The 22,484-nt window shown below is 41.3% G+C and overlaps 1 protein-coding gene across 5 annotated transcripts in view; it reads left to right on the top strand.

The window, feature by feature from the left end:
* Window positions 1-21,369, top strand: part of LOC114845763 (ras-related protein Rab-37-like) — a 33,617-nt gene extending 12,248 nt beyond the window's left edge. For 2 of the 5 annotated variants that reach the window (XM_029134168.3, XM_029134167.3), the window contains exons 6-10: window positions 5,499-5,551; window positions 5,631-5,696; window positions 6,738-6,794; window positions 7,020-7,096; window positions 7,401-10,537. In XM_029134168.3, the coding sequence (XP_028990001.1) occupies window positions 5,499-5,551; window positions 5,631-5,696; window positions 6,738-6,794; window positions 7,020-7,096; window positions 7,401-7,506 (359 nt within the window). In that variant the 3' untranslated portion in view covers window positions 7,507-10,537. Of the gene's footprint in view, window positions 1-5,498; window positions 5,552-5,630; window positions 5,697-6,737; window positions 6,795-7,019; window positions 7,161-7,400; window positions 10,538-19,910 lie in introns of those variants that run through there. The other 3 variants (XM_029134169.3, XM_041068362.2, XM_055504711.1) reach the window with 3 other exon arrangements.
* The last annotated feature ends 1,115 nt before the right edge of the window (window positions 21,370-22,484 follow it).

Raw genomic sequence — 22,484 nt, 5'->3', positions numbered from 1 at the left:
AAGGACCATTAATGTGGGTGAGATAGCTTGGTATAAGGCTGTAAGGCGCAGACTCGCAATTCTCACTGTTACTATCCTGGGTGTCGGCCAGAACACCACTTCAAGGCCAGGAAGATACTGGTAGTGAGTGTGGTGGTGAGGCAAGGAGGAGACGGAGATGTGTTTGGTCTCTGTACTTTATCCAACACACACAATGCAGGAGATGAGCTAGGTGGGGTGTGGTCTCTATAAATAATAAACAGTACAAAGGTGTAAACAAATATATACATATACCGACACAACATTACAGTAGCCCAAAACTACCCAGACTAAAACAGGATAATAAACGTAAAAATGATACAAACACAGGTGCACAGGTAAACGTATAGTAAGGACGTTAGCTACTAGGAACAGCTTGTTAACGGCTAACAAAACACTACATAAACTTGACGTATAACAAGTGGACTGTGAAGATAACAACTCGCACTTACTATGCGCACACACGCACACCCTCGACACTGTAAAACTGTCTATTAACAAGTCGGTGTCAGCTGGCGAAGTCCTCTCTGCTTTCGTGCCTGTCCCGCGACTCGAGACCCCTTCACAGAACGTAGGAATTCCCGCTGTCAACCGCACCGTCAAAAAACCTTTTGTACAGATACCTATGTTTTCCATTGACTTCACTTTAGCAGCTACTGCAGGTAGAATAGTTCAGGGGAGCACAGATAAGTGCACCTCTGCCTCATTCACCATCAACCAAAATCTAAGGCTAGTCTTACAAACAGAGACAAGCTTTAAAGGGCTCATATCATGCAAAATCCACTTTTTAGACATTTTGGAGCGTTCCTATGACTCTATGGGTCACATATACACACACTGAGCACGGTAGAAATGCATTTCCTGCTTTTTTCACATTTTGAAAACGTAAATTTTCTCATCCAATGGAGAGACATATCTACTGTTCTGAGGCCGTTCCCCAGGTTTCGTCATACTGGTTGAAAGTTCTCCCTGCAAATCCTGAACCACCACCCCCACAATGATCCCGAACCAAAACTGGACTTCCGCCATTTCCCCCCTCTCACTCACCGTGAACAGACCAGCACGGCAGCGCCCAAGTCCTCCCATAGAAATAGTTCAGTTCTTAGGTGTTCTAACCAACACCAAAGTCTATTCACTTTACGAAGGGATCAACAAGTGAGGACTTTGTGGGTCACTTTTATTTTTTTTAACGGACTGGTGCCAGAAACACTGCCTCAGCATTTATACGTATGTGCATTTCAAACGAGGGTGCGTACAATGCTGGATTTGTTTCACCGCTCCTGTTGGAAAAAAGGACCTATTCCTAAAGTCCGTCATCCACTCACTGCAGTAAGTACATGCTTGATATTTATAATGTTTTAAAATGATAGTTTGTCCGTTTAAAATGTAGTAACCTATGTGTGAGGCAAGTTACTAGCTAGCTATGCTAACGGCTACAGCCAGTCGACCAAGCCTTTGTCCCCTTCAAATTTGCTCATGTGGGCTCCTGCAGCCACACACCTGTGTGGAGAAAAGCTAATGATTATCGTAACGGCATCGAGCGGCTACAGGCAGGGAGCGGTGGGTCTAGCGTCTGTCCTTTTTCTGTCATCTCATACACCTGCGGGGAACAGCTGATCGTTATCGCCCTTCCAGCGGCGACAGACAGGAAGCGGTGGATCTAGCTCGCTGTAGTAAGTTTGTGCTTGATACTTGTGATATCTAAATATGTTAGTTAGGTCTGTTTAAAATGCAGTAACCCACATGTGAGACAAGCTAATCGCTAGCGTCGCTAACGGCTACAGTGAGTCAACCGAGCCTTTGTCCCTTTCAAATGTGCTACTCTGAGTTAGTGCAATCACACACCTGTGTGGGGAACAGCTAATAGCGATGGGCCTTCGATCGGCGACAGGCAGGAAGCGGTGGATCGAGCTTTTGTCCTGTTGACGTGCTGCCGCTACCCAGTGTTGTGTTAGCCGTTAGCATGCCTTTAGGCCTTTGCACTTTAGAGCTACAGCTGGTCGATCGCTACAATAAGAAACTGCAGATGAACGCGGTTATCTTTGTTATTAACCCGTCCTGTGTCACAGCCTAAATCAACTTGTGATTTGGGGTTATGTCTAGTTCTATCAAATTCTAACATGATTAGTTGGAATGATTACTGTGTTGTGTTGCAAGCTTAGTTGCTAATTAGTCACATCTCTACAATACCTGCTGCTTATCTGGTCAGTTACCTATAGCTTGTACCATAGCCATTATATTTGTAGGACCAATACAATTTACAGTAAATGTAACAGTCTTTTCTATACTGTAGGAGGGTAAATCCCAGTTGCCCACATGCAAGGAGGCTGTCAAACAGAGAAATCACTGCAGACTGTTGGTACACGGACATCTGCTGCCCAGCTCAGGAGTAAAGGTATGTAAGTTTGTATGTACCAACAGTAAGATAGGTAATAGAAGATTTTAATTGGTATATACTGTTTAGATTTTATATTTGAATTGTAACAACTGTTTATCTGTTGTTTTAGCACAGACAGGCCTGTCCTCTTGTTTGGTTTAATTTTTTGTCTGGTATTGTGTGTTCTTACATTAGAGAAGGTTTTGACCTACATAATAATGAACATTTCACTAATCTACAATTCTGATTGCAGTACCTTTTTGTTTTGATGAGGTGATGGTGAGGACAGCCACAGCTTCCATCTGGTAGAGGACTGCTTCCGCTCAGTCTTCCAAATAGTGATGAGAACAAGGATCACCACATCTCCCTGTTTACCCTACTTTCATGCATTTCGTCTGCAGGGCCCTGCAAAAGCTTCTGACCTCAAACCCCCAGACCTCTTAATTAACTCAGTAACACATTGGAGTGTGAAGGTAACAGTTTGTTCTAGCTTTAGAGTAGTGGTGTATTTTTTTGGTTTACAATAAAGTTGGCTTTAACTATTATGTATTTCACTAAACTCTGTTTCTGAAGGTAAAACACTTTTATTTAGGAAATCATGGTATTGAAATTACATGTTTTTCTCTTTCTAATATGGTAAGCTATAAAGTTGAAGCGGCCATAAATAAAAAGCATATAAATTATATATAAATAAAATAAAAAAATTCTTAATGAGTGTTGCACTCACAAAAAACACATTTTTACTCAAATGGTAAAGGAGTTATTCCACAGGTGGTCTACATCAATCATACTATGAGTGTTTTAGTGTTTTATCCATCAGGAAACTGCCTTCATCTACAACCCAAGCATGAAGAAGCATGAAGAGATGGCAACTCAGATTCTTCACCCCAGGAATTCTCAGCACCAGCTCACTAGCCTCTGTAGACTAGATACCTGTAACAACTTCAGATACAGAGACATATTACTGTTAGATTTATCAAGAATGACAAAAAACAATAAAAATCAGTAAAAATATGTTAGGTCAATATATAATTTGAACCAATGCTTTTTGTTCCCAGGTAGGTCATGCAGTGATTGCTCTAAATATTAATGCACATTTTTTAAATAAAATTGTCAGAGCAGCAGCACAAGTAAGACAAAAACAGTGAAATGTGTAAATGTAAAATGTATTTATATTATTTCAGCTATGCTCTCAAACTTATTTATTTGAATAATGTAAGCTAAAGTAGTGTTTTCTATTAACGAGAGTTTTCCAGGTAAGTCGTGTTGTGAATATTGAAGCTGCACACGCCATTTAGCATACGCATTAGCAACCGCTAGTCGCTTTGCAAATTACATAAATCAATTAAATTAAAGTAAATGCGACATTGAGACACATCTTGCATCAGCCGAAATGTGGCGACTTCAACAGCCTCCTCTTCAGCTTCAGGGTCAGATTCGGGATCGTAGACGTATGGTTCTACAACGCTACGAATCAGCTGGCTAATGTTGTGCAGTCCTGTAGTGGGTCTTCTTCTTCTGTGGAGGATTGCGGTGGATTGCGTTCTCAATGTCGCACTACTGCCACCTATTGTATCGTAACCGTGCAGTGGCTCGTATCCATGGAGCCAATTTTAAAAAAAAACAACAACAACAAAAAAGGCATGCGCTTCCGCACAGAGGTGTGGTGAGCAGCTTCGCTTGCGACACGCCCAGAAAACACAGGGTTTGCTGATGGGGAGTGAGAACCACATATTGACAGGGGCAGTGTGGACGATCTAAAGGGTTTTATGGGATGAAAATTTACAGAGACCTTACTGAGACATTAAAGTCTAATATTTTTTAGAATGAAAAGTATGATATGACTCCTTTAAAGTCGTCTCTGTCAGTAATAACCCATTGCTGCCTAGAAACACAACCAAAAAACAACCAAAAATAGTACATTTTTACACAATTACACACTAAATCACAACAGTTATTCAATTACACATTCAAATATATCACTGATGATCATTCCCCAATAGGCTTAGCACATCTGATTTACCTGATTAATTAAAAGAAATTACATACATACATTTTCATTTTACAATACACTACTGTAAGTTAACCGACCCTTACAATAGCATAAAGTTAAATTACAAATAATAACAGTATAAAGATTAAACATGTATTTTGCTTTGAAATTAAGATTTAACAATGAGGTTTAAGTGTGGTAAACGGTTTTAAGATGTAAATTGAAATAGATACAATAAATATGAAAATGATTGCAAAATAATGTTAAATAGCAACAATATATTGCCATCACAGGCAAAACAGTACAACACCATAAAACATACACTTTATTCCCGTTAATCAAAACAAAAACAGTAAGTAACTCTAATATTTGCTGTAATAGTGTGTAGAAAACATATAGTTTTACTGTCAAATATAATTTCTAATTCAATTGAAATCATTAAACCAGACCATTGAAATCACCAATCAGCAGCGCTGCTCATGTTTTTGAAAGAGGCGAGGAGCCAACCAGCTACAAGTAAAAACTGTTTCTGGTGATGTGCGCCTCAATAAAATCGACATGAAAATATGACGAAGATATCATATATTGTCTGTAGGATATTATTATCATAAAGACCCCAAAACTATCATACAAATCTGATAATTATTGTACATCTGGCAACACTGACTGTGGCAGAAGTCAAGTAAACCTGTCTGTGGTGCTTTGCCCGTTTTTTTCCCAGATGGTATTGTGTGAAATTTCAGTGTTTGTAGTTTGCGTTAGAGGATTGTTCGTCTTTGTCTCTAATGAGACGAAGAACTATTAAAATGAAAACAGCTGCAGTCAACTAGCAGTCAGTAAGGTAGCAGAGTGAAATAATGTTAATACATGTTTTTCACACAATTTCGAAGCAGCCAATCACAAAGATTTAAATCCTGTCTCCTTGGAGGTACAAACACATGATCAGCACAGAAACCTAGATGTTTTTAGTACATTTAATTTAAAGTTGCTCAAGTTTGGAACTGCTACTCAGTTTTAACTAGATCAGACTTTTGCCGTCCTGAAAGGTGACCGTTAAGGAGAGATGTGTACTAGATTTATTCATCTATTTTGCCTGTTTTTTTCTTAAAGCTTTGTTCCTCCTATATGACATCACCAGCAAATCTTCATTTGACAACATTAGGGTAAGTCTGGGACATCCACGTTCTGGGAATAGGTGTCATAAAAAGGAGCTAACTTGTGTAAACCTTGTCTCTGCTACAGGCATGGCTAACAGAGATCCATGAGTATGCACAGAGCCATGTAGTCATCATGTTGCTTGGCAACAAGGTGAGTGCTCAGCAGCTGTAATAAAGAAGACAGGCAAGGATGCCTTTGATGAAACCCCACTGAAAACTCTGCTTTTATGTGATACAGAATAAGTTAATGTTTGTACTGAACATCTGAATGTATAATCAAACAGAAATGTTAATTTGTAGGACAAATAAAACAAACTACAATAAATTAGTAATTTTTCTAATTAGGACAACGCATTGTCTTATATGTTATTTTTTGGCAGTGTGATCTTTGTCACAGTGATATTACAGCAATGACAGAGCTCCTCACCGTATCTCTAAAGGTGCGCCTAGCCACCCTGCGGAGGACACTCATTGCATTCACTTGTATCCCTGATCTTGTCTTTCCAGCCATGACCCAAAGCTCATAGCCATAGGTGAACATAGATTGACTGGTACAGTAAATTAAGAGCTTCGCTTTTCGGCTTAGCCCCCTCTTCATCACGATGGATAGGTATACAGACCGCAGCCACCACACTGATCTGTCTGTCAATCTCACGCTCCTTCTTTCCCTCACTCATGAACAAGACCCCAAGATACTTGAACTCCTCCACTTGGGGCAAGAGCTCTCCAGTCGAGAACCATGGCCTCAGACTTGGAGGAACTGATTCTCATCCAAGCCGCTTCACACTCAGCTGCAACATGCTCCAGTGCACGCTGCAGGTCCCCGTCCGATGTAGCCAACAAAACAACATCATCAGCAAAAAGCAGAGAGCATGGCTATTCTGTGGTCCCCAAACCAAACGCCCTCCAGCCACTGGCTGTGCGTAGAAATTCTGTCCATAAAAATAATGACCAGAACCAGTTACAAAGGGCAGCCCTGCCAGTCCAGCATGCGGGAAGAGTCCGACTTACTGCCGGCAATGCAAACTAAGCAAAAATCTATCTAATCTCAGTTAATTTATAAATCAGTTACAAAGGTCCCATGCATCAGATTTGTTTTGGAGACTTTTGAATTTTGAAAAATGCAGTATCCTAATATTTTACTCCATTGTCTAATTTAACTATGCAGTAATACTGTGGATGTCTCTGTCAGGCCGACATGAGCAGTGACAGAGCGATCCAGAGAGATGAAGGAGAGAGGCTGGCCAGAGTGAGCATTCCTATTCACTACTCTACAACATGTCTACATGCACTTACTGTACATATTACATGTATTGCACTTGGTATAACTGTAACAGCATATATACCGTGTAAGTCATCAATATCTCATTGCTGGGCAGTGTGGTCAAAATGACACTATGTGTGATAAATAAATAACCAAATATTTAAAATTCTACATATAACATTGTATAAAATCACTAACTTGTGTTCTTAGGAGTATTCAGTTCCCTTCATGGAGACAAGCGCCAAGACTGGAGTCAATGTAGAGCTGGCTTTCACTGCTGTGGCCAAGTATGAAGCAGTCTATACAAAATTTTACTGTAAAAAACAAGTGAAATAGAGAAGCAGCAGCAAGGTAAAAATACTAGGCAGAACAGTAAATTCATTCTCTAGCAGCACTAGCTCAAGGTGTTGTCATAATCCCATCAGATAAATATATAGTGCATTTATAAACTTGTTAAACCAAATTCAAATTTGTTAGTGTTTACACAAACCTCAGTCTTTTCTTATGGTATCTGCTGTTTTAACAACTATAGTTATGGCATAAGAGGCATAAGAAGATCAGCAATGTTTGATGTCTGGTTGTGTTCTGCAGGGAGCTAAAGCATCGGGTTGTCCAGCACACCAACGCACCCAAGTTCCAGATCCATGAATACATTGAGGCACAAAAAGAGAAGTCAGGCTGCTGCAGCTACTTCTAAAGTCACTGCCATACATGAGCACACTGCCAGGGACACACCAAGATGTGCTTAGTGGGAAGTCCCACACCTCCATTCTGCTCCCAATCCTTCTAAGCTGACCTATATCACTAGAATTATTTAAGTTTTATATACATAAATTTAGCTATTTGCTGGTTACCTTATTGTTACAGTAGATGAGAAGATCAGCAACAGCCTACACTGTATGTGTTATGTGCAGAGGTGAAGTACTAATTAAGCATAGGCAAACATTACTGTCTGTACCAAAGTGCCAATTACAGTTTTTATCGTTCACTTTGACTAACCGTCCAATGAAACTCAAAACAGTTAATATACAGTACAGGCCTGAACAGCTTCAAAAAGCTTGCGAACAAGTATATGAACACATCCAATCTGTCAGTGGATAGTAAAATACAAAACACTGATCGCAGTGTGAATCAGTGCATCATTGATTGTCATGGAAGCCTGTTGCTATTTGTTGACTTTGCAGTCTACGTCAAATGTACTATTTATGCAAAGAATTCGATCCAGATGAAGAAATTCTTTGATACAGTATTTATTGAATCTGTTACATTGATTTTTTTTTTTCAAACTGGGAGCTGAAATATTGTAAATATTACAGATACTATTTGTAAACCAAAATACAGTTGAACCTATTGGAGGATAAGACACATCCACTATTGATGCTCAGTCTCTGCCTTAGACCTCCTCCATCCGTGCTGGTAAAGATCAACACAGACCTGGCACCTTTAAGGCCTGAAGACTGATTGCAAATTGAAGATTTGTGTCAAACAGGTGCTAATGTGATTTCTTACTGGTCTTGCTAGTTTCCAATAGTTAGAAATAGATGGTTTCTGTTTGGTCACCAAAGCTAAAACAATGGAGCTTGTACTGTTTGAATGACATCAGTGTTAACTGTTTTGCAAAGGTTTGTGTCGAACCAATGAGAATGGGTTTACACACTTGCAAGACTTGTATAGGTACTGTGCTCTGCTGGAATAGTGATGACGTGAGTGAAACCCAATTTCTTAAAACAGGTCAAAGTGATCACTAAAAACTGTAAGAATTAGATCCCATGTGTAGGAAACATGCTGCTTATTGCAAGGTGTATTTATTTATATATTTTATTAATATCACATTTAGTACTACTGACATGAGGGAATGAGAATGAACTGAGAAAAGAACTGTGAAGAAAGCAGTGAAGATGATGCTTTAAATTAAAAAAAACATTAGTGCCCATGGACAAAATACAGCGTTGTGAGCATCATTAATAAGTTATACATCACATCTTAACTCTTCCTACTACAGCTTTATTTCTTTGACATATTTGCATGTTCAAACTTTGACACGGTTATATTTCCAAATTAACCAATATTTCCAAATTAACCAATAATACACTTTTTTTAAACTGGTAATTCAGTATATGGCATACGTACATATAGAGTCAATAAAGTTCTTAGGACCCAATTTGAGTGTTACTTTAATGAACTTAACGAGACACCATAATAGAGAAACAAAAAACACTCCTATCAAAAATAAGGCAGGGGACACGGGGATTAACAGGGTGAGCTATTCAATTCAATTTAATTCAATTTATTTTCATTTCTATTTCTTTTATTTCTATTTCTATTTTTCTAGGTTATCTCAAGGCACTTACAAGGTAAGGTTTAAAACCTCACACAACTAAACCCAACAAATCCCACATAAAGCAAGCATTTAATTTGACAGCAACAGTGGAGAGGAAAAACTCCCTCTCTAACGAGGAAGAAACCTCCAGCAGAACCAGACTGGATGTGGGCGGCCATCTGCCTCGACCGGTTGGGGTGAGAGGATAGAGAGAGAAAAGCACAGCAACAACAACAAGCAACAACAGAATGGATGGCAGGATGGTTGGACCAGGGACTGGATACAGGCAGGATGGTTGGATCCGCAGCTGCCCATCACAGACACCAAACTTTAAGTCCTATGATATCTGTAGGTGAGGACAGAGAGGGAGAGAGAGTGTGGGGGGGAGAGAGAGAGAGAGAGAGGGAGAGAAGCACAACTACTGGAGAGAAAGAGACAAGGTTAGTTAAACATGGGACAATGATGGGAGGTTATTGGACAGAGGAGGTAGAAGGAAACAGAGGAGCTCAGTGTATACATTAATTCCCCCAGCAGTCTATGTCTATTGCAGTTTAACTAAGAGATGGTTCCTGTGACTAACAATAATTGCCAGTGACCTGAACCATCTCTAACTATAAGCTTTATCAAAAAGGAAGGTTTTAAGCCTAATTTTAAAGGTGAAGAGTGTGTCTGCTTCTCGAACCTGAAGAGGGAGCTGGTTCCAGAGGAGAGGAGCTTGGTAGCTAAAAGCTCTGCCTCCCGTTCTACATTTAAACACTCTAGGAACCACAAGTAGCCCAGCGCTCTGAGAACGAAGTGTTCTGCTGGGAGCATAAGGAAATATGAGGTCTTTAAGATAAGAAGGAGCTTTATCATTGAGCACTTTGTAGGTGAGTAGGAGAATTTTAAATTCTATCCTACATTTTACAGGCAGCCAGTGCAGAGAAGCTAATGTAGGAGAAATGTGATCTCTCTTTCTAAGTCCTGTCAGAACTCTGGCTGCAGCATTTTAAATCAGCTGTAGGCTTTTTAAGGAGCTGTTAGGACATCCTATGAGTAAGGAGTTACAGTAGTCCAGCCTAGAGGTAACAAATGCATGGATCAGTTTCTCTGCATCGCTCTGAGAGAGGATGCTTCTGATTTTAACTATATTTCTAAGATGGAAGATTCTGGAGATTTGTTTAATGTATGATGTAAAAGAGAGATCCTGGTCAAAGATGACACCAAGGTTCCTCACAGTAGAATCTGAAGCTAATGTTATGCCATCCAGGGAGACTATCTGACTCAATAGTGTCTCTCTCAGATTTTTAGGCCCAACAATAAGAATCTCGGTTTTATCTGAGTTTAGTTGAAGGAAGTTTTGTGACACCAAGGATTTGATGTCTTTTAAACAACCCTGAATAAATGTGATCTCTCTTTCTAAATTCCATCAGAACTCTGGCTGCAGCATTTTGATAGATGGATGGATGGATGGATGGATGGATGGATGGATGGATATTTTTTTGATATATTTGGAACTTTATTGTAGTATCTAGACATATATACAGAAGAAATAATAATAATAATAATAATAACACAATAATCATATATATATATATATATATATATATATATATATAATTATATATATAAATATATATATGCTCGCTGGATAGCTCAATCGGTAAAGTCACAGGACTTGCATGCGGGGGGTTCCCGGTTCGAATCCCCGTTAGGGCGAATAGGCATCCAGTGTGGGTCCTTGGGCAAGACCCTTCAAGCTACCGCCTACCTCATATCATGAGAGACAATGAACCACATGAGATACCGGCTCAGACGTCGCCCGGTCTAACAAGGTCTGCGTCAGGTGTTGGGGAACCAGAGCACCTTGGCGAGAAGTGGGCTACTGGAACAAGAAAGAAATGGCTGAGATGCGAGAACAAGGCTCTGTTGGAATGCTACTACTCAAGTAACCCTAGTCAGAGGGGTTACATGCAAAGAATGTGCGGTGAATGGGAACGGAGAAACCCACATTCAAGGCTGACGGCGAAGCAACTAGTAGCTCAGTGTTCCAACATCCACAAACGGCAACTGCTATCACAACTTGAGATTGACGAGATACAACACAAATGCTACGGCAAGGGGGAGCCAGGACGCCAGGTCAGAGGGGAGATTTCACCATCTCCCCAACCGGAAATTGGGTACGAAGCCCCAGTAAGCGAGGAAGCCCCCAGTAAGCGAGTGAGCGAGGCAGCAACTGACCTGAAAGATAAGATCATGGCGAGACTGAACAGACAACCCCGAACCCCACTACAACGGCTAAGTGAAGTACCATCAGAAAGTCTCATGGAAGATGTGAATGCAGCATTGAGAGCGATCCCTACCACAACAATCACAGAAACCAATGAGCTGGTATACGCTTCAGCATCAGTGATCCTAGAGGTGCTTGGCTATAAGAGCAACCATGGGAGCCATGAGAAACAATACCAATAACAATAACAATACAAAATTGGAGGCAAAAATCAAGGCAGCTCGGAGGGAAGTGAGCCAAATGACAGAGGCCCAGAGAGGTGCAATGAAAAGACCGATGCCCAAGAGGTACAGTCAGATGCCCATACCTGAAGCACTCGAAACTGCCAAGCAAAGGCTACAAGCCTTGGCCAGCCGCCTAAAGAGATACACCAGAGATAACGAAGCCAGACGAATAAACCGGCTGTTCGCAACACAACCTGCGAAAGTGTACTCTCAATGGCAGGGTAATAACAACAGAGCAGACCCACCAAGGCTGGAAACTGAACAGTACTAGAAGGGAAAGGGAGGCATCACACAACAGTGATGCACAGTGGCTGGTGGATCTGAGGGAAGACCACAGCAACCTCCCTGAACAGAATCCAGTGACTATCACAGTGGCAGACATCCAACATAGAGTCTCAGGTATGAAAAACTGGACAGCACCTGGCCCTGACATGATCCACGCCTACTGGCTAAAGAAGCTCACTGCAATCCATGAGCGCCTGGCAGCACAAATGAACCAGCTGCTAAGGGATGGGACTCACCCTGAATGGCTGACCGAAGGGCGAACGATCCTGATAATGAAGGATCCCTCAAAGGGTACAGTCCCATCCAACTACCGGCCAATAACCTGTCTCTCCACAACATGGAAGCTCATGTCAGGCATCATCGCAGCTAAGATAAGTGGGCACATGAGTCAATACATGAGCGAAGCACAGAAGGGCATTGGTAAGGATACTAGAGGAGCCAAACACCAACTCCTGGTAGACAGAACAGTCGCCCAAGACTGCAGAATGCGACACACCAACCTGTGCACAGCCTGGATCGACTACAAGAAAGCCTATGACTCAATGCCACACACATGGATCACTGAATGCTTGGAGCTGTACAACATCAACAGAACTCTAAGGGCCTTCATTGCAAACTCAATGAGGTTGTGGAGAACCACCCTTGAAGCCAATGGGAAGCCACTTGCCCAAGTATCCATCAAACGTGGCATATACCAAGGAGATGCACTGTCCCCACTGCTGTTCTGCATAGGTCTGAACCCCCTCAGCCAAATAATAAACAAGACTGGCTATGGATACCGACTCTGGAACGGGGCCACCATAAGTCACCTCCTCTACATGGATGACATCAAGCTGTACGCCAAGAGTGAGCGAGACATCGACTCGCTGATCCACACCACCAGGATCTACAGCTCGGACATCGGGATGTCATTCGGACTCGAGAAATGTGGGAGGATGGTGACAAAGAGAGGCAAGGTAATCCACACAGAAGGGGTCTCACTCCCACAAGGAAGAATAGCAGACATTGAGGACAATTACAAGTACCTTGGAATACCACAGGCAAACGGCAACCTTGAACAGGCAACAAGGAATGCGGCAACAGCCAAATACCTCCAACGAGTAAGGCAAGTCCTAAGAAGCCAGCTCAATGGCAAGAACAAATCCCGGGCAATAAACAGCTACGCTCTGCCAGTGATCAGATATCCTGCGGGAATAATAAGGTGGCCAAAGGAAGAGATACAGACCACAGATGTTAAGACACGAAAGCTCCTCACCATGCATGGAGGGTTCCACCCCAAATCCAGCACCCTGAGACTGTACGCTAGCCGCAAGGAAGGAGGCCGAGGACTAGTGAGCGTGAGAGCCACTATCCAGGATGAAACATCCAAGATCCATAAGTACATCAAGGATAAGGCCCCGACAGATGACGTGCTGAGTGAATGTCTCAGGCAGTGGAGAACAGAGGATGAGATGCTGGAAGAGGGACCATCATGGGAGGACAAGCCCTTGCACGGGATGTACCACCGGAACATAACTGAAGTGGCTGATCTCAACAAATCCTACCAATGGCTTGAAAGGGCTGGGCTGAAGGACAGCACAGAGGCACTCATCCTGGCTGCACAGGAGCAGGCCCTGAGCACCAGAGCCATAGAGGCCCAGATCTACCACACCAGACAAGACCCAAGGTGTAGACTGTGCAAAGAGGCCCCAGAGACGGTCCAGCACATAACTGCAGGATGTAAGATGCTGGCAGGCAAAGCATACATGGAACGCCATAACCAAGTGGCTGGCATAGTATACAGGAACATCTGCGCGGAGTATGGACTGGAAACCCCAAGGTCAAAGTGGGAAACACCTCCCAAGGTGGTAGAGAACGAGCCAGCCAAGATCCTGTGGGACTTCCAGATCCAGACTGACAGAATGGTTATGGCGAACCAACCAGACATTGTGGTGGTGGATAAAGAGCAGAGGAAAGCCGTAGTGGTGGATGTGGCAATACCAAGCGATGGCAACATCAGGAAAAAGGAACATGAGAAACTAGAGAAATACCAAGGGCTCAGAGAAGAACTGGAGAAGGCTTGGAAGGTGAAGGCCACAGTGGTGCCTGTGGTGATCGGAGCACTAGGGGCTGTGACCCCCAAACTGGAGGAGTGGCTACGACAGATCCCTGGAAAAACATCCAAAATCTCTCTCTCTCTCTCTATATATATATATATATATATATATATATATATATATATATATATATATATTAAGAATTTAGAAATTAGAACTTACAACTCCACAAGTTATCAATAGCATTCTTTAAATTTTCACTGTTATGCAAATGATACTATATATATATATATATAATGGATGGCCCTGACATGATCCACACCTAATGGCTAAAGAAGCTCACTGCAATCCATGGGCGCCTGGCAGCACAAATGAACCAGCTGCTAAGGGATGGGACTCACCCTGAATGGCTAACCGAAGGGCAAACGATCCTGATAAAGAAGGATGCCTCAAAGGGTACAGTCCCATCCAACTACCGGCCAATAACCTGTCTCTCCACAACATGGAAGCTCATGTCAGTATGACATGACATGACATGACAGTGCTACCCACCGCACCACCCTAAGCTGAACCAAGCTTTAATTAATCTAGTTAAACACAGATATCAATTTAATGAATTAATAATAATGATTATTAATAGAAATAATTTACCTTGATAAAACCAAATCAGTCTCTTGTCATGATTTTTTTTACATGTTTCATGGACCTCTAAATGAACGATCAACACAAAACCAGATCCTTTTAACCTTTTATAATACTACAGGATATATGAATCAATGGATATGAATATATGCCAATATAATGAATAAATGAGTGCACTATTACATAAAATAGCCAGCATAAAAATGAACAGATAATGAAACAAATAGACAAAAAAGGAATGAAACAACCAGCTTTACCTACACAGGTAAATGAATAAATGAATGTATGAAGATTGAAATGACCAGCTTTAACTAAACAGATAAATGAATTTAAGTTTCTAAGAGTGTGATAAATCGGGGCAAGAGGAAAGAGTATTTGTTATTAAACTCTAAGTAAAGTAAATAATTAAATTACTTGAATATGAATGGCTCACTGTTCAGTGCTATGATGAACACCAGGTTCTCAATCAATCATTGAGATGGTTGGGCTTGCCTTATCTGAAGCTGTTGGTCACCTTTTTAGCGTCACCTTAATAGTTCTAAAGTTCTTTATCAAACCATCCTAATAGAATTTGTACTAAACTATACTTTTCTTTGTTCATCAAGCTTAATGTTCCAACATACAATAACACAACAAACATGCAACAATTGTTCTGACATTCACATCATTCAATAATAATAATAATAATAATAATAATAATAATAATAATAATAATAATAATCACATTTAGGTGTGTTCTTGAGTAAGACACTTCACACTAGCTCCCTGGGCGCCTTGCATGGCAGCCCACTGCTCCCCAAGGAGATGTGTTAAATGCAGAAGACCAATTTGATGGTTGTATTGCATTTGATAATGACCAGTAAAGGCTTTCTTCTTATTATTTACTGTAAGATTCCTGCAAAAACTGGACAAAGTGCCAGGTTAAAACTGAAGTTCTACCTGTTAGGGAAATTGTTAGTTCCCTTTGTAAATCTTAAATAAAGCAGACACAATCAGTTGAGACCTTCTTCAGGATTTTACTTGCAAGGAGTAAGCAGTTTACAGCAAAGGCAACTTCCTCTCACTGAAGAGAAGACAAGGATTCAGCTCATAATATGTATTGCATTCTGGGAGGTGCATAGTCACACAGTACATGGGAAATATTTCCTGCACAAAGCAAGCATTGGGCTCATCAGATAAGAATGCTACACACCGGTACTCCCTATTTCTTGCAGAGCAAAAGGGAGAAAACTTCAAGGCTATAGCACAGCTAACAAAGCTTCACCAAAATATGTTTCAATGATTAAATGCAGTATTCTTCGAAAATTTCCCTCCTGTTTAACATTGAAACATTCATTAAACAATCATGCATACATCAGAACAGCACAACGTCTTTTGATTTTTAGTGCAGTCGTCATAAAACATGGAATAAATGTTACAACATCGGAGGCAGGGTCAAAAGCACAGAAGCACAATACTTACAGCTTAGCGTCCATTTCTGTTGAAATCGTGGAGGTTCTCTTCACAGTTATCAAGCTTTAAAGGTGTAAAATGTATTTGTCGAGAGTGCATGACTGCGCACACCCTGAGAAGGCCTTGATTCACCAGCCTGTTGATCATGGCCCTCAAACAAGGAATTACGCATAACACAATCAGCTTCAGAACCAGGATAATTCCGAGAACGGGTCTAAGATCTTCAGGATGTCAGTCTTTGTGCCAGACCTAAACCAATCAAACCAGGATTTGTCCTTCATTACGTCAGCCGCCTGCACCTTGGATATGTGCTGTAGGTCACGGATTGCCTGTTGGGTCATTCAGTAATTTATGGTTTCAACTCTTAGCATGTTTGTTCCTACCCCCAACCTTGGAAAAAGGGTAAGTGCCACTTTCTGGCCTGTAGTCCAGAGCTTTTTGTCCATGGGAACGTCTGATCCCCAGATCCGATTACTTTCCTTCAGGTCGATCTCTTGCTTCCGTAGCAGTCCCTTGGAAGTCGTCTGCTGTGGTGTTATCACGTAGGAGCCATTTGAAACATAAACAGGAACACATCATTTAACAATACCACAAATTAGTGTGATACTGGTCAGGAGGTCTCTCCTCATCCTCCATGAGGTTTGGGAGTGCCTTAGCATCAATCAACAATACAAGAGCAGTTAGTACAACTCCCGTGGCTGGACAGTGTCCCCTCATAGTATCTCCTTATGAGAATGTCCCCTAATTGAGAGAAGGTACCGCTGGTTTCTTCACTGCCGTTGAGACGACCAGTGCTCTAAATGCTGCTGACCCCCTTTGTAGGCAGACTTTTCCCCTCCCTCGGTTGGGTTTTTTCTCACGGACAATACTACTCCGTTGCCTGTACCTGTTGTCTTTTGCAGTGTGTGTTGTGTATCCACCTAGAGAGCCTTTGACTTTGCAGGCTGTAGGTGTTGTCAGCGTCACTCTGTGTGGGCCTTCCCATCAGGATGAGGTCCACTTCTTGTGTTTTATGACTCTGATGAACACCCAGTCACCAACCTGCAGTGGTCCCTCCTGTGGGCAAGGCACATCTTGAAAAGCATTTTCAGAAAAAAACATTTCTTGTGATGTTTTAACACCTTTGTCATATGGAAGGCATTGGAAGGGTTGTTAAATTGGTTTGTCAAATATTCCCTGGGGGTTATATTTAGAGCATGTGATGCATCGGGAACAAAATTTTTTTAGTAATTAGCAGTATAGTATTTGTTTTTTATCCATACCATCCCCCCTGTTGAGACATGGCAAGGCCCATGGCTCAATATTGCTGCTCCTTATATAGGGATGTTGGTAGGACAGGATCCCCTTGTCAAACATAGTAATAACTTTTCTGCAGTTTGTCCTTTGAGTCAATTTTTTTTCACTTTTGAGAGTGCAGTGCATCAAATGGCTATTTTTGCTGGTAGTTGTACTGCTTTTAACAAAGTTTTCATTAATTCACCTGCAATGTAGTCTTTCCCATTGATGTCATCATGCCTGTATTTTCCCATTGACTGGTAAATATATGAATAGTTCATTGTGCGTATCTGCTATCAGTATAGATGGTAACTATCTGACCTGAGTTTACATGTCTCAGTCAGTGCAATTATTTCCTGCTGCTTGTGCTCTGTAGTGTGGGGGTAAGCGGTTCTGCTTTCAAGGTCTTACTATCAGTCAGAACCACACAGCCACTTTGCGTTTTTCTAGTTTCAGACTTTGTGCTTGGTCCATCCACAAAGAGAAATACAGAACCAGGTATTGGGTTGTCCTGTAAATCTGGTCTAGGTTCTCTACTTTTGAACACTCTATTTGGATCAATTTTTGTCCACTTGCTGATATGATCTGTTCTAAATATTTGACTTCTTTCTTTGTTTTTACTGACCTTGTGACTGTTCTCTGCCAGAAATGAAAGAAGCTCTTTTTTCTGTTCTGCATCAGGTCTGAGTGTATTAGTGTAATATTGTCTCTGACATGACGATGAGCTTTTTTTTCTACATTTGACAAACATTGTCAAATCATTTATGAATCTAAGCATTGCAAGCGTTCTTCATTGCAGTTAGCTGTGACATCATCAGTGAGTGAGTGAGTGAGTCAGTGAGTGTGAGTGTGAGTCAGTGTGTGTGTGTGTGTGTGTGTGTGTGTGTGTGTGTGTGTGTGTGTGTGTGTGTGTGTGTGTGTGTGTGTGTGTGTGTGTGTGTGTGTCAGCGCATAAGGTGGGCTGTGGGCAGCTATTCTCTTCCAGACCGTCATTGAGCTGTTCCATCTAATCTAATTAATCTTCCATCTAATTAATCAATGAGCTTGTTCTTTCCTATATTTTAATTAACGCATGCCTTTATATTTATATTTAAGCACATCAATTATATTATTATTGTTCTATTATAGGCTATTTTTTATAATAATATAAAACAATTATTAAATTTATATCTATTATATATTTTCTATTATATTTCATTCCATTAATGTTTTTTATGTCTTTTTATGTCACTTAATTTATTCCATAGTTTTACACCACTTTAGTGTTTATTTTGAATTCAAAGTTTTGATGTGCATATAGCATGAATTTTTAACTGGTCCCTTGAATTATATTCCCCATCTCTTTCTTTAAACAGTTTCAGTTATCACAGTTATTTTATCCATCAAATTTCTTACACAAATCTACTTTTTTAAATTTCCATCAAATCCAATTTTTTTTCCACTGTGGTAGGTATTATATATATTATAATAGTCGACTGAGAATGTCTTTTAGACATGTATTTCGAATCACCTTCAAGGTTTTCACCCTTAGTGTTCTTTAATTTGCTTCACTTCGAGGATTGAGATCAACGATTTGTCACAGTGTTCACAGAGATCATCGACTGTGCCAAGCTTTTACAGGAACTAGTTTCCTGCGGACACAGCTGTCTGAGCAAACCAACCTCTCAATTTTGATCTCAATCAGACACACAACACAAAAAGTCTCTGAGACTTCCTCTAAGAAGTTAAAATTCACTTAGACATTGACAAACAATAACACTTAATTATATAGTCTGATTTACTTCAGCTGACCACAGAGTTTACATTGACACCGTCAGGTTTCCACTCTGCCGCTGCTTCAATCAGACAAACTATCATTAATCTATTTTATGAGGACCCCGTCCTCTTTTACCTCGTGACCTCGTTACGGAACTTTTCTAAAGACCCAGTCTTCTTTTACCCCGTGAGCCACTCACGGAATTCTTATGAGGACCCGGTCTTCTTTTACCTCGTGACCTCGTCACGGAACTTTTCTAAAGACCCAGTCTTCTTTTACCTCGTGAGCCACTCACGGAATTTTAAGATACCTTAGGATTTACTCTTTTCATACACGTATGAGCTGTGTCCTGGCTCTGGTTGTCAGGTTTTGGTCTTGTTTCCAGTTTTATTTTTGAAAGGTCTGAGTTGTCATCCATGTTGTTATGTTTTGGTTCCAGTTTCCATTTCCTGTTTTATGTTGAAGGACTTCCAGTTTCTGTTCATCGTGTTAGTTTCCGCTTTACTTCCGGTCCTCATTACACACACCTGTCTCAGATCAGTAATCAGTCACCCGGATTTAAGCACCAGTAGTCACCACAGTTATCCGCCAGATCGTCGTTAGTGAATCCATGACTCCACCTTCCAGCATTTCTCTTTGTCAGCTCATCCCGTTGCCGACCTAGTTCCGTGTTTCTGACTACCACTCCTTGGTACTGTAAACCCTTCAGATAGACACGGGATTGAACCGATCACGCCTGTAATCAGTTCAATCCCGCGTCTATCTGTGCATGACCTGGACTGTCTGTAATTACGAAAACTGTATTAAAACCCTTGAACGTTACCATCTGTCTGCCATCTCAGCACTGTGCATTTGGGTCTGCACTCTGCCGTTCTCTGACACTGGTTCAGGATCCCGTCACCTCGCCTCATCGGACCACCAGCCGATGTCTGACCTGGGCAGGAATTCACCTCCCAGGATTTTCTGCAGGTTCCAAACCTGGCTGTGCACAGACTTCAGTCGCCGACTCGATGTCCCGGCAAAGAGAGGATCTTGGGATCCCGAACGAGCCCCCAATTATGTTAGGGAAATTGTTAGTTCTCTTTGTAAATCTTAAATAAAGCAGACACAATCAGTTGAGACCTTTTTCAGGATTCTACTTGCAAGGAGTGAGCAGTTTACAGCAAAGACAACTTCCTCTCATTGAAGAGACAAGGATTCAGCTCATAATATGTAGTGCATTCTGGGAGGTGCATAGTCACACAGTACATAGGAAATGTTTCCTGCACAAAGAAAGCATTGGGCTCATTCACCAAAATATGTTTCAATGATTAAATGCAGTATTTTTCCAACACTACCAGCAAACAGGTCACTGCTTTTGAGCATCTTTGAGAACATCAGGAACAATACTGGAATGGACATGTGTGGTGGAAATTTTTGAGGCAGATGAGAGAGTTGTCCTTTTTGTGCGATTTATTGAAATAATAAAGAAAATAAAAATAATGGGGAAAGCAAATAAAAAGCCTGGATGTTAATCGTGCACATCAACAAACCAAAAACCAGCTGGGGAGATCAGTGCACACACCACGAAGGTGTGATACAAAGAGCCCACGATCCTCAAGTTGCTTCTGCCTTTTAACCCCTTTCTCTGGCTCTGGTGGAATGTCTCTCTGCAGCAATGGAATTGTTTGCGCCACCCTATCTCTGTGAGTGGGAATGCAAACATTCTCACTTCTGCATCATCATGTCTTGTTATCCAAAGGAAGGAACACTAAGCTTCCAAGACAAGATGCATTCGCTTTAACAGCCTTGGGTCTGGTGGGGAGTCAGATAGAATGGAGCCAGAGTCCGGGTGTAAAAGACAAACATATATCATAAATTATTAGTCAGTCAAATGGAACACCAGATGTTTAGACTTGATGTACGACAGGGCGCAAGAGATTAGTTGTTTGTGTAAGAATGTTCTGTTCAGTATTGCACCTAACCAGCACATGACGAATGTGTTGGATAAGAAATAGCACAAGGCAAAATTTTTCCATTACATTCCCTCCTTTTGATTACACATTAATCAAACACTAAAATAATAAAAATTGTCAAACATTGCATTTTGAAATAATAACGGCCCTTACAAATGAAACAGTGAGTGTATTAACTCATCAAGATTCAAAAATGCACCTTCACATAAAATGCAAGTAACTTAGGGATAAAAGGTTGGGAGCTGTTTTGGTGGGTAGTTATACAAGAATAACCTCTGTATAAGCATGTGAAGAAAATAAGCCAATAATCATATTTGTATCAGATTATATTTTGTGATCGGATAGCCTAAGACCATCGTCAAAGTCATTAAGTGAATTAGAGTTGGGGTTTCTGAACATTGTGTCATTTGATACGAGAGTGTTGCTGAGGTCGCACGCATGATGAGACCTCTAACCAGTGGGATAACTTTCGGATCTTTAATTGTACATTTGGGTCTAGAATTAATAGGAGAATCAGGGATTTAACCAGAATGATGATGCATATTGTGTGTCTTTCATCTGTCGATAAAGAATAAAAACTAATTGTAGCAGTGAATAAAGTGACTGTGAGCAATTCAAACACCAAATCAAATTTAGGATATTCAAACTCAGTGTTGTTGTGAAATTTTCTCATTCAAAAATAGTGTGTAAAGTTACATAGAAACATCATATGATCAAGTATATCAATAATCCAAGTAACATGAAATGAGCAGTAGCGTTAGATTGTTTCCAACCTGTGTGTTGACATTGCCAGTTCGTTGGGGTTCTTCAGGTTGTGATCAGCTGATCACAGAGACGCTTGGGATTTGTTATCACCGCCAAGTTTCCTCCCAATGTTGTCTGAGTCACTGTCACTCCCGTGATGTGAAGAGTCTACACGTCGTCCAGCATCGGCAACTCAAGGCTGCTCATGTGTGTGTTGTCTCAGGAGCGTGTGTGTAGATGTATGGTCTGATAGTGTGATTCACCGGCGCAGCTTCAGGCGGCGCTTGGCTCACACCTTTAGCTGAACAGTCAACGCAGCCTCGCCTCAGTGCGTGTGTGAGCACAGCGAGGGTCGTCCTTCTTAGTTCTTTTCGTTAGTGGTGGTTTGGAGGGTCGTCTGTCGGATCCGGGACCTTCCTGCAGTAGATGGAGTGGATCCAATTCGCTCTCTCTGCGACCTTCACAGTCGTGTGGGTCATCAGAAGGACCTGAAAGGGGCCTCGCCACCGTTTGGAGTTCCAGTGCTTCTTCCTGAACTCCTTAACAATCGCACAGTGCCCTGGTTGGATGGTGTGTAATGGTCCTGTCGACTGCTTTCACCTGTTGGGAAATCTGAATTGTGGGGAAAAAAGTGTTTGGGCGGCACAGCTTGTCATCAGGCCCAAACCAGACTCCATGGCTACAGGTGGAACCATTTGTCTGCCAGAGTCTGCGTTC

Source organism: Betta splendens, chromosome 19 (genome assembly GCF_900634795.4).
Source record: "Betta splendens chromosome 19, fBetSpl5.4, whole genome shotgun sequence".
NCBI classification, from domain to species: Eukaryota; Metazoa; Chordata; class Actinopteri; order Anabantiformes; family Osphronemidae; genus Betta; species Betta splendens.
Note: the sequence above shows the minus strand (reverse complement) of the source record. Positions and strands in the feature narration are given on the sequence as shown.